The following is a 13019-nucleotide window of genomic DNA, read 5'->3' as shown; positions in this document are numbered from 1 at the left end:
CGGGGCTGGGGGCAAATATTCAGGAGCCCCCGGCAAGGGGGTGGAGCTATGCTAATGAGGGTGGGGATGGCCTCAGGTGAGTCCGGTTGGGCGGGGCTAGGCTTATTGTTGGGGGCGGGGCTATGGTAATTGATGATATGGGGCGGGGCTAGGCTAATATGCCCCTATTTTTAGGTGCTGGCGGCTGCGGGACTCGAACTCCCTCTGTCCCTTGCTCCGCGCGTCTCAGCTCCCGGGGCGATGAGCAGCTACCCGCGCCCCCGGCCGATGAGCTTCAGCAGCCGCTCCCAGGGCTCGCAGCCCAGCTGGGGCTCCCTGTACCGGGCCGGCTCGGGCTTCCAGCCGGGGCTCCGCAGCTCCCCCAGCCTGGGCCGCCTCGGCCCCGCCGCCTACCCCAGCGGCCTGTCCGGCTCCTTCCTGCTCTCCTCGCTGCCCAGCCTGGAGATCGACCCCGCGCTGCACCAGATCCGCAGCGATGAGAAGGAGCAGATCAAGGGGCTCAACAACCAGTTCGTCTCCTTCATCGACAAGGTGAGCCGGGGCGGGCCGAGGGACGGGGTGTGAGTGCCCCGCTCCCCCGTGCTCCCACAGGCGCCTCTGGCTCCATTGCTGCCGCAGGATCTGCCCTGCTGGGGCGGATGTAAAACAAATCCCAGTGGAAACGTATCCTCCTCCCTGCCCTGGGCATCTAACCCGGTGCCCCCGAGACACGCGCCTGCCATGCGCTGTCCCCCTCCCTGGTACCTTTGTGGCAACATCCTGCAAAGAAGTTGAGCTTTCCCGGCTGATTGCCAGTGAAGCAACCATGACCTGAAAATGGGGGGGGGGGGGGGGGGCAGCCGGTCATTTAGGATGTGTCATGTCTACACTGCATTGTAAGCTCCGGTTCAGACTCCGGTTTGAGCCCACTCCTCCCACTCTGTCCACACCCACAGCTTTCAGCAAGCACTCAGGACGTGGGTCCTAGGACCGGGGTGGGGCCCAGCCCTGGTCTGCAGTATGAACAGTTAGCACAGGAGTTGAGACCCGGATTGTAAATCCGGATTTACAGTGCCGTGTGGACGCTAAAGCACAGACTTGGGAACGCTGAGTCCTTGCTAGCAAGGCCGTGTAGACGTAGCGTTAACTTCTGAATGCCAGTCTCCAGCCAATTGTTCATCTGTTGCTTCCCTGCTGATTTGCTGAAGTTTTATGAAGGACAAAAAAGTTATTGTTCAACGCGAAGCACCTGGTGGAGGTGAAATCAGGCGGGGAAAGAGATTCTGGGGTAATTAGACTCATCATAAATCTTTCTCCTTCGTCCCCTAGCCGGAGCTGATGGCTTTCATTTAAACCTGTGTGCGTTTACTGGACGTGAGCGTGTTCCCGTGTTGTTATAGGAATGATGGGCACACTCCGACCGCTCCCATTAGCTCCAGTGGGCTCTGGGTCAGGTCCTAGAGAAATATCTTTGACAAATGAACAGGAATGTTCAGTCACGGGAAATCCCAGCATTGTTTGCCAGCCGCCTGCCACACCTCAGAGCTCCGAGTAACCAGATTGCCTCTCAAACAGCGGGGAAGGGAGCTCGGGCGTCCCTGGTGGGAAACCTTTCGAATGTCGTCCGCGGTGGTGTAGCCGTGTCAGTCCCTGGTTGTTAGAGAGACGAGGCGGGGGAGGTCCTATCTTTTATTGGACCAATGTCTGTTGGTGAGAGACAAGCGTTCAAGCTTCCCCAGACCAGAAGAAGAGCTCCTTGGTGAGCGAGACAAGCTTTCGAGCTACAACAGGTTGGTCCAAGGAAAGATCTCACCTCCTCCACCTTGTCTCTCGACTATTTCTAATGGCAGAATCCCCTTATCTGAGTTGCACCTAAAAATGAAAACCCCTTCCCATGTAGGCACGGCCCCAGTCTTCTCCTTGGCTTTCCACATGTGCTTTGAGAGACGTGACACCTGGAGCCCTATCACAGCCTCAAACCACCACTGGAAGCTGCCAGTTCAGCCGGGTAGGCCACGGATAAACTCCTTCATTCGAGCGCCTGCCTTTGCCAGACGCCCTGTGTGACCTTGGGTGATCGGCTCCGCCTCTCTGTAGAAAGCTGTCAAGGTGATTTACCTGCCGCTGGGGGGGGGGGGGTGACACAGAGCTCACCACAATACACAGCGACCCTCAGGTGGATGGAGCTAGAGAGGTGCAAAGGACAGCCCATCCTGTAGTTGGAACCACACAGACGCCCGTCTGTACCTGTGCACGGCCCTATGGGATTCTGCGTGGGCACAGCTGTCCACACACGGGGCCGTCTGCAGGATCACGGCCACCATCCTTATTGTATTAGCAAATCAGCAAATGTGATGACAAACGAGCATTCTATCTAGAATTCCACTTGCTGTCCTGGGGCGCTGTATTCAGGGCTGTGCTAACCTGGGACGCAACTGACTTCTCCAGTCAGCAAAACTGCGAGTTACTGACTCTTGACCTTGACCTTTCCCTAATACAGCTGAGCATCAGCTACACACACACACACACACACACACACACACACACACACTTGAATCTAACTCACAGGTTGGATGCGCAGCCTCTGAGGTGACGCCCTTGTTTTCCTAATGAAGCTGTTCAAAGATAATCCACCCAGGGGGAAGTTTGTGTTTCTTAATAATTGCATGAACTTTGTCGGGCCACCTGGTGTCTCTGCTGCTCTGATGGATTTGACACTTTTTAAAATTGCTGCTTCCTGGTGGATGAAGCGCCTGGAAGGGTTTTGAAAAGAATCTCTTCTGGTTTTTCACCTTAGCAGTTTGTCTGCTGTCTAAGGTACCATGCTTAGGGTTAGGGTTTAGGGTTTAGGTTTAGGGTTAGCAGCCCGGGAAATAGCGGCACCACACAAGCCGAGAGTGAACGCCGAGCCACTGGGAGGGGCTTTTTTTAGTCTGACCCTCCGGCTTTTCTCTTTGATGCTTATTTCACTCCAGTGGCTAGCAAACCTGTTAGAGAAAGAAAGTCTTCGTTAAAGAGTGACGACATCCCACAGATCCTCCAGCAAAACCAGGGAAGAGCAGATAGTCCAAAGATCAAAAACAAGCAGGGGGAGAGGGGAATCTTCTCCAAATAAAACAATTTTTGGGTCGGGCTTTCTTAATCCAGCATAAAGAAATGAAAGAGGCACCAAGCCTGGGTTTTAAGACCTCCTGTGAGCTACCGTATGCCTTAGTGTAGCTTAAAAAATAATAAGGAAGTTGCCACTGGATGCAAAACAGGTGGTTCTGAGACATTCTCAGCCTTGGGTCTCTGCAACTCCTGTTCCCACACAGCATCAATAATCAAACACCCACTGACTCTGACAGACTCTGGTTCATGTCAGCCACTCCAAAGGGCTTGATAACAATGACCAAGCTGGCAGAGCACCTGACCTGAGCCGGGCAGGAAAGGGGTGAGCCCATAGGTGCTGGAACTTGGGGGGCTGCTGCACCCCCTGACTTGAAGTGGTTTCCATTATATGCAGGGTTGACAGTTTGGTTCAATGGCTCTGAGCACCCCCACGATACAAACTGTTCCAGCGCCCCTGGGGGAACCGTGGCTGGCTGTGACAAAGCCACAAAAAAGTTCTGTGGAGCAGAAGCTAATGCAGCCACTTGATCCCTTCGTGCGGCAGAGAACAAAAGACTCTTAATTCCTCTCTTATTCTGCAAGCTAAATGCAAATAAGAATTTCCGCAAGGAGCAGCACAGCTGTGAGCAAGCCCTGATCATCTGAAACACACCCTGCTGGGGATGGGATGGCCCTGCTGATGGGGTACAGAGTCTAAATCACCCCTCAAATCCAGCCCACGCCTGCAGGTCACTCCCATCTCGTAGCTGTGTGGTGGCCCATATGAAATCCGTTGGTGGGGCTCAGTCCGGGTCTCATCAGACAAATATCCACATCCCAGACACTGTAGTAATGGAGCAGCGTGGCAGGGCCTATCCCTAGAATAAATAGATCTGCAAATCCTGCAGGAGCTGGAAACCCTCCGGGACTGTTTCCTACCAGAGCGTGGGGAAGGTAGAAGGAGCCCCATCCACGTCCATGCACTTCTTTTTGCCAGTAACTTTATGGTTTCCCTCTCCAAATCCTGCATCTTGGCAGGGGGTTAGACTAGACGACCCTTACGGTCCCTCCTAACCTTCTGGTTCCGTGGTTGGCCCGTTCTGGCCAACATTTGTGCTTGTCTATCCCTCCCACCCTGGCCTCTGTCTGCTGAACTGGCAATGACTACCTAGCAGCTGTTCCCTTTCTGGACACCTGAAGGCTTCTAGATTTCACACTCCATCCTTCCGCTGTCAGTGCCAGATCCAGTGGGAGGAGCTGGGGGTGTCTGTGGTGAGGGACAAATCCCCTGGAGCCTACTAACCGGCTCACAGGCCAAATGCCCTCCCAGCTGCGCTGTGCCCGGGAGGGACCCAGATGCTGATTAGGTTCATTCTTGCCTGTGACCTAGAAGATGGATAAACCTTAGGGCTGCAAGGTGGAGATCTCCTGTAGAGTCCTGTATCACTCCCTTCCTTGGGACTAAAAGAACAGGAGCACTTGTGGCACCTTAGAGACTAACAAATTTAATGTAGCATAAGCCTTCATGGGCTACAGCCCACTTCATCGGATGCATGTAGTGGAAAATACGGAAGGAAGATAGATATACACACAGGGAACATGAAACAATAGGTGTTACCATACACATTATAAGGAGAGTGATCAGTTAAGGTGAGCTGTTGTCAGCAGGAGAGAAAAATAACTGTAGTGGTAATGAAAATGGCCCATTTCCAGCACTTGACAAGGAGATATAAGGAACTGGGGGGAGGGGCGGGGGAGATAAGCATGGGGAAATAGTTTTACTTTGTGTAATGGCCCATCCGCTCCCAGTCTTTATTTAAACCTAATTTAGTGGTGTCCAATTTGCAAATTAATTCCAACTCAGCAGTCTCTCATTGGAGTCTGTTTTTGAAGTTTTTTGTTGTTGTAATATTGCGACTTTTAGGTCTGTAATCAAATGACCAGGGAGGTTGAAGTGTTCTCCGCCTGCTTTTTGAATGTTATTATTCCTGATGTCAGATTTGTGTCCATTTATTCTTTTGCGTCGAGACTGTCCAGTTTGGCCAATGTACATGGCAGAGGGGCATTGCTGGCACATGATGGCATATATCACAATGGTAGATGTGCAGGTGAACGAGCCCCTGATACTGTGGCTGATGTGATTAGGTCCTATGATGGTGTCCCTGAATAGATATGTGGACAGAGTTGGCAATGGGCTTTGTTGCAAGGATAGGTTCCTGGGTTAGTGTTTTTGTTGTGTGGTGTGTGGTTGCTGGTGAGTATTTGCTTCAGGTTGCGGGGGCTGTCTGTAAGCAAGGACTGGCCTGTCTCCCAAGATCTGTGAGAGTGAGGGATCATCCTTCAGGATAGGTTGTAGATCCTTGATGATGTGCTGGAGGGGTTTTAGTTGTGGGCTGAAGGTGACGGCTAGTGGCGTTCTGTTACTTTCTTTGATGGACCTGTCCTGTAGTAGGTGACTTCTGGGTACCCTTCTGGCTCTGTCAATCTGTTTCTTCACTTCAGCAGGTGGATATTGTAGTTGTAAGAACGCTTGATAGAGATCTTGTAGGTGTTTGGGACTGTCTTTCATTAACAGCCAGGCACCTGGTTGCTAGAGAGAGTTGCCTTTTTAGGTTGTTCCCTCTTATCCACAGACGGATCACAGTTTTGTTCTGTATTGGTACAGCACAATGCCCCACGACTGGGCTGCTACACGTTGCCGTAATCCAAATAATAATGACTTCCCTTGCATTCACCCCTCTCACCCGCTGGTAGGATGTATGCACCGGCTTGCAGCCTTCGTCATGCTCTCTTGGAAAAGGAGACACTGCATCGCCCCCTTGTGGTGGAACTAGGATCTCTGGGGTCCGATCCCTGAGTAGCCAAAGATGGCTGGCTAATCGATAGAGCTGTCAAAAAGTTTAGACTTTTTGATGTTACTTTTTGTTCAGAATCAGAAGGGAAATTCAGAGGGTGAAAAATGTTGCAAACGCCAAAAATGTGGCACAGTTTCAGATCGGCAATGTGGAAACCGAAAACATCGCTGTGTTTTGATCCAAACGACACGTCTGGAAGCATGGAAAGGGAGCGGGCTCCCTTTGAAACGGCCGTTTGAAATGTGCTTGTTTCGATCCCTTCGCTTGATCTGAAAATAAAAAACCTTGTCAAAAACCGGCATTTCCCCGCGGGAAACGTTGATTTTTGATGAAACCGCATTTTCCGACGGGAGAATTCTTTTGGTTGCAAAACTTCAGCCAGCCCTACTAAGTGACAACTGTCCTATGGTTCTAGACTGAACGCCTTTCAACCTGCCAGCTCTGTGCCTGCGGCCAGCATGTGGTCATGCCACACAGCTCACTAGTGATGGTTTTCCAAACGTTCTGCCTCAGGAATGATTTTGTGGCCGTTCATCTGGTCTGACCTCCTGTCTAACCCAGGCCAGAGATCACAATGGTCCCTGCTGGCCTTGGAATCCAGGAGGGGGAGGGGAAATGGCCAAGGGGAAGCACTGGCTCTTTGGATCTGCCTGGGCAGGGAGGGCAGAACCAACCTGGGCCGGGATTCACACCTCTTGGGTTCCAGGGAGCGTGGGGATTTTACACCTGCTGCTTCGCCCTCTGCAGCCATCTCCTCCTGTGCATCCCCCTGGGTGCACTGATCCTCGCTAGACATTTCTGAGGGACCTGCCCTGAGCCCCCAGAGGGGGACGGTCTTACTGCACAGCTGCCTGCCTGGGCGACCCTGACGGGCGGCGCGAAGCGCAGTGCCCAGTACCGCTTGTTCTCGCCTCCAGGTGCGTAACCTCGAGCAGCAGAACAAAGTGCTGGAGACGCAGCTGAAGCTGCTGAAGGACACGGACCAATACAAGTCCAACCTGGGGAAGATCATGGCGCGCTCCAGCCAGAACCTGAAGCAGCAGATCGAGACGCTGAACCAGGACAAAGGCAAGCTGGGGACGGAGCTGGACCACATGCAGGCGTTGCTGGAGGAGCTGAAGGGCAGGTACATGGGTCCGGGGCAGGTGGCCCCATACGGCAGCGAAGCCGAGTGAGCTCCAGGAGAGAGGAAACCATGAAAGGTGGGGTAGGAACCGAGGAGACGAAAGGCCCCGTCAGTGAGATCCATTGGACCCATCACCCAGGACATGGGTGCTGGACAGGAAACAGCCCTGTTCTTGTGGGGCAGGGGTCTTGTCTTCTGTCCTGGCTGGGATCAGCTGCCATCTGCCGCAGGAAGCCCCCAGTTTGTATTTATCCCACATACTCCTCCTCCACAGCACCTGATCTGCCCATTCCCGCCCTCAGAACCCAGGGGGTCTGAGCCTGGAGCTTCCTTCCCAGGGAGGAGCCCAGAAATCAGGGGCCCAGCCCATAGGAGTCGTGCCCCGTGAGCCAGCCCAGTCTGGCATTTATTGATGCTTCTCCCTGAGGCCTGCCCGCTGCAGGGCAGAGACCCCCCCCCAGCCCCAGATAAACTGTGGAGGATCCCAGCAATTTCTCCTCCTAAGTCCCCCCCCCGCTCGAGAAACTCCACATCTCCACCTCCCCGAGGCTGCTGTGTAGACTGGCTGGGGCTCGCCACGCTGACCAGCGTGGCTGCTGAGCCATCTCCAGTAGGGGGCGCTAGGGAGCTGACTCAGGGCTCCTCTCCCAGTGCCTCACCTGCCCCCCACACCTTGATCTCTGAGCCCCGCAGCCAGGGGCCGTGAGACACGCCCAGGATTCGAACCCAGAGCCCGTTCCTCGTCAGCTGAGCCTTGTTGCTCTCTGGCTTGGAGTCAGAGCATCCATCCCCATACTCCCGTGGGACGGGGTCCCGGCTCACTACGGCTCACCATGGCTGCTGCTGCACTGCCTGGCTCCCTGCACTTCCCCTCTCTCCCCAGGTATGAGGACGAGATCAATCGGCGGAACCAGCTGGAGAACGAATTTGTCGTGACGAAGAAGGTGAGAAACCTCCACCCTTCCTCCCGGGGACATCTCTGCCCAGCTAGTCCCTGCTTTACCCGTACAGCCCAGCAGGTCACGCCCTGCCCCCTGGGGTTCAGCTCCCCTCCCGGACATGGGCACATGCCAAAGCAGGATCAGATGCGAGGGTGCTGTGTGGCTGGAGGAGACATTCATCTTCCACTGGGATGGAAGGGATTTGGGCTGAAGACCCACAGGGCATTTGGGAGGGGAAATCAAGGGAGAACCCAGGTGTCCTGGCCAACATCCCCCTCACCCCCTTGCTCCACAAAGCAGAATGGCTGCAGTGGCTGGCTGTCCAGGACCCACACTGCTGGGTCTGACCCCAGGGTGCACTGGGGCCCGACAGGAGCTCCTCTGCCCCACATGGAGGTGCCCTGACGGCGTCTCTCCTGTGCCTGCAGGATCTCGACGACCTGTATCTGCAGAAGGTGGATATCGAATCGAAGCTGGAGAGTATCACGGACGAAATCGACTACCTCAAGCAGCTGTACGACGAGGTGGGCGCCGGCCCATGGGGGGCTCCAGAGGCTCTGTTTGCAGGCGGTCCCGCCTGGGGAGCGTTGGGGTGCACTGGCTGGGGGAGTCCACGCAAAATGCAGCGAAAGAGGAATCTGGATTCTGCTCTGTCTCAAACCCCCCTCCTCCCCCTCCCGAATTTCTTCCCTCTCCCAGGAGATCCGGGAGCTGCAGTCCCAGATCCAGAACACGCAGGTGACGGTGGAGATGGATAACAGCCGGGAGCTGGAGATGAAGCAGGTCATAGACGAGGTGAAGGCTCAGTACCAGGCCATGGCAGCCAGGAGCCGGGAGGAGGCCGAACAGTGGTACAAGCACAAGGTGAGCGGCGCTCCTCCCCCGCCGCGCGTGCCCCATGCCTGATCACGCTTCCTCGTTCTCGCACACCCGTCCCCGTGCGGGCCAGCTTTCCCTCTGCACCTGCCTGTTCCACACGCGTTCGGAGCTCGCCTGCATGTCCCGGAGCTTGCCTCCCACCAGCTGATCCAGCCAGTCCCTCCCCCCCCCCCCCCCCCAGTGAGACTTGCACAAGTCCACATGCATGGTGAGCTTGCTGATGGCGATAGTGAACATGGACCTCGTGAGTGCACAAGCAAACTCTGTGCATGCTCCTCTGGGCTTGCAGACAGGCCTGTGATATTCTCCAGACATGGCTCCCAAAGTGTACATAGACGAATGAGCACCGAGACACCCCTCCCGCCCCCCCCAGGGATCAGTGAACCCCCCCATTCCCCAGGTCAGAGGCAGATTACAGTTTTGTGGGGCACTGGGCCAGAGGAATTGGGGGGGGGGTCCTCCCCTCCTGTGCTCCTGCTGGGGAGTGGGGTTGGGGCATGGGAGTTCCCCCGCTCCCTGCAGGAGCACTGGGCGGGTGGGTAGAGTGGGTCAGGGTGTGGGGGTGCCCATTTTTTCGGGGCCCCCCAATTGGCTGGGGCCCCTGAGCAGGGGCCCCGATGGCCCAGTGGCTAATCCGCCACTGCCCCGGGTGTGCAGGCCCAGCTGGGCGAGGAAAGCAGCAGCCACATGGAGAGAGATGGGACCCAAGTGCCGACTCGTCAGCCAGGTCTGGTCCAGCCAGGGGCCCCCAGCGAGTTGGTGAAGGCTCGTGTGTCCTCCAGGCAGCAAGAGCTCCCAGCAGGGGTTGTGGGTTCACATCCCCCAACCAGGGGTTGGGCTATTCCTGCCATCTCCCTGGTGGAGCAGGACCCTGGCTGGGCCCTGCTCACAAAGAGCCGGGGATAAACGTCCCAGCCCCACGCGATGGACGAGCTCCCAGGGGAACGGCCGCTAGGGAACAGCCCTGTGCTGGCCTGGTGGATGGGATCGAATGGGTCTGTCCCAGCTCTGCCCTCGGGCTCCCTGCCGGCACCTCTCTAGGGCAGGCGAGGGGCTCTGGGACCCAGACGACTGAGGCGAGGCCTTGGCAACCCCTCCCTCTCCCCCTCGCCCCCCAGTTCGACGACATGGCGACCCAGGCCCAGAAGCACAACGACGAGATGAAAACCATCAAGAGCGAGATCGCGGAGCTGAACCGCTACGCCCAGAGGATCAATGCTGACATCGAGGCCCTGAAGAACCAGGTGAGCCCCACCTTGTGCAGCCTGCCTCCCGGACAGGGGGCTCGGTGTGGGGCAGGGACATGCTCCCTTCCCAGGGACCCCCTCCTGCAACTCAGCCTGTGCCAGCCGGCTTCTCTGCTGAGGCCAGAGACTGCCGGGGGGGAGCCGTGTTCTCTTTCCCCCCCCACCCCACTGGGGGAAAGTCCCGGTAACCCCCTGTCTTGGTTCCCAAGGCTGCTTCTGGGGAGGGCTATGGGACCAGGTGCAAAGGATTCTGGGGGAGCAGTGATTGGTGCAATCACCCCCTTCCTTCGACGGGCAGCCCAGAACACACACCCCCCCAGGTGACCTTGTTTCTGCCCCCGGCGCTAGCGAGCCAACCTGGAGAGCGCCATCGCGCTGGCAGAGGAGCAGGGCAAGCAGGCCGTGCGCCGCGCCAAGGACACGGTGCAGGAGCTGGAGGATGCGCTGAAGGGGGCCAAGCAGGACATGGCGCGGAAGGTGCGCGAGTACCAGGAGCTGATGAACATCAAGCTGGCCCTGGATATGGAGATCGCCACCTACCGCAAGCTGCTGGAGGGCGAGGAGAACCGGTGAGCGCTCCCCAGGGGCAGGGCGGGGGGACCCGGCTTGGGTTACCTGGGGAGCTTGGCAAACCCCTGTTTGCCCACAGCCATGTATGGCTGGCCCAGGGCTGGGATAGCAAGGGGGGCTGCGGGTCAGGATTGAGGGGCACCTGCACAGGTATGGGGGGGACAGACCCAGGGCTGGAATCACGGGGTGCGTTGGTAGAAGCCACCCGGGACGCTGGCAAACTCCTCCATTGGAAGAGGCTAGCGGGAGGCTGCCTGGACAGGCTACAGCAAGGGGGGGCTCTGTGCCAGGGTGGGGAGGGCGTCTTCATCCTCAGGTTTTGGCTTACTAAGCTCGAGGCAGCATGACCTATTGGGATGAGCTCCCTGCCGTGTGGGACCCTGGGAAAGTCACTGGCCGCCCTGCCCCCATCGTCCCCCACCTCGCTAGTCCCATGAGCGCTTCTCACCCCTCTGTGCGGCAAGGGCCCCCTGAGCCAGCGACGGCAGGGCAGGTCTCTGTCAGGTCGCCAGTGGGCAAGAACCCACCCAACCCCTCCTGCCAGCCCCGTAACGTGCTCCTCTTGACGGCGCTCCCGTGTCTGATTTCTCTCTCCCAGGATGATCGGCCAAGGCCCGAACCTGCATAGCAGCGCCATGGACAAACGGGGTGAGTCTCTTCCCCTGGTGTGTCTGGCCTCGGTGCCTGGGGGCGAGGGCAGCCCAGTCCTGCATGCGCCACGGTGCCTCTGCAGCCCAAGGCAGGGTTTCCCTACCTGCCGGAGCAGTCAGCCCCACTTCTGGTGTATGGGCCGGGGCTCTCCGCCTCCCAGCTGCCTGCCTGTGCACGACCCACAGGGGAGCGGGGTCCCCGGACAGCACCCCCATTGCCCGTGTGGGTTAGACCCTGGGCGATGGAATGGTGCCCCAGGGCCCGGCCTCAACAATCAGGAACTTGGGGAGCCAGTGATGGTGCCCTAGGGACCGCGGGTGAACTGGGCCCAGTGTCTTGTGCAATGGGGGGATGTGGCTGTGACCCCCGGCGGGATTGCTGGGGTCCCAGCTCGGCCGCAGGGCGGGCGTCTCCAAAATGTGACGAGCGGGGCCCTCGGGTCGCTGCAGGTTAGATCCGTGTGGGCAGGGCCTGATGGCTTTGAACAGGCCGGCGCCCAGATGCCCTGCAGCTGAGAATGGGGGTGGGAAGCACCAGCCGCTATCCCTTGAGTTAGGAACTGGCGGGCGGGAGGAATTTTTTCATAGGTGCTGAGGTGCCTGATCTCCCTAGCTGAGCCTCAGGAGAGGGCTGGCGCCGAGACCAGCCGCTCGACAGAGGTGATGACGCACGAACAGCCCGATCCCGTGAGGCTCCTTCCATGGCCCGGGCTCTGGGTCTGCCCCTGAGCCGGTGTTCCAAGCCCGTCACGCGCACCGGGGTATCTCTGTATGTAAATAGATGTAAATCACAGACCTAATGCAAATTAGCCGCTGTCAGTCCGAGCAAGGGCAGGAACATGTTCCCCCGTTGAGTTGCATGCGTAAATCCTTGCCTCTGATTGGCCAGCCAATCCCAGCTTGCCCACCTCTCATTTGCTTAATCGCTTTGGGAACCAATCAAGAGCCTCTTCGTAAAACCGAACCCTCTCTGATTTCTTGATTAGATTTCTAAACCCAACCCCTTCCTGACTTGCTTACGCAGCCGGACTCCTGCCTTCCCGAGTGGCACTCCCCTCCCCGGGCAGGGCTGCCACGCCGCCCGGGCCAGTCTCCTCGCCCAAGAGGCCGATCCTGATCAAGACCGTCGAGACCAAGGATGGGAAGGTCCTCTCGGAGTCCAGCCACTTCTCGGAAAACTAGCCCAGGCACGAGTCGGAGGAGATGGATTTCAAGCTGCGTAACGTCCTGACTGCGGCCCAGTTCTACCCTGGGTTACAATGCAGTCACTGAGGGCAGAATTGGGCCAGGAGATTGTAAGCTCCACGGGGCAGGGACCTGGTCCAACGATGCATTTGCAAAGCGTTCTGCACATCCAGGGTGCTAGGAAACCCACAAAGCTGTTGGCGTTTGCTGGCAGGCTCCGGGGGTCTCTGACTAACACCCCGACCTTGTTAGCAGGCAGGGAGCTGGCAAAATAAGGGTTAAATGGGTGCTGGCTTGCTGAGCAGCTGGTTCGTTAATTCACTTAATGTAAAGGTGGTGGGAACAGCCAGGGGGCTGGCCGGGAATTGGGACAGGCAGGCCTGCTGAAGGGATTGTAGCAAGACTCTGTCCTAATGAATCCGCCTCAGGAAGGGGACGAGCTCTGAGCTACTATTGCAGATCCTAGGACGGGTTGGCTGCCTCCTTTTGAGATTTTT

The 13019-nt window shown here is 57.3% G+C and overlaps 1 protein-coding gene across 1 annotated transcript; it reads left to right on the top strand.

The window, feature by feature from the left end:
- The first annotated feature begins 240 nt into the window (after window positions 1-240).
- LOC112114030 (keratin, type II cytoskeletal 8-like) lies at window positions 241-12519 on the top strand. Its single transcript, XM_026647729.1, has 9 exons — window positions 241-531; window positions 6842-7050; window positions 7934-7994; window positions 8420-8515; window positions 8691-8855; window positions 9989-10114; window positions 10466-10686; window positions 11286-11354; window positions 12405-12519. Exons 1-9 carry the CDS (start codon window positions 241-243, stop codon window positions 12517-12519), a joined length of 1353 nt encoding a protein of 450 aa, XP_026503514.1.
- Window positions 12520-13019: the final 500 nt, after the last annotated feature.

This window comes from Terrapene carolina, unplaced genomic scaffold (genome assembly GCF_002925995.2).
Source record: "Terrapene carolina triunguis isolate 2854851 unplaced genomic scaffold, T_m_triunguis-2.0 Scaffold62, whole genome shotgun sequence".
Lineage (NCBI taxonomy): Eukaryota > Metazoa > Chordata > Testudines > Emydidae > Terrapene > Terrapene triunguis.
Note: the sequence above shows the minus strand (reverse complement) of the source record. Positions and strands in the feature narration are given on the sequence as shown.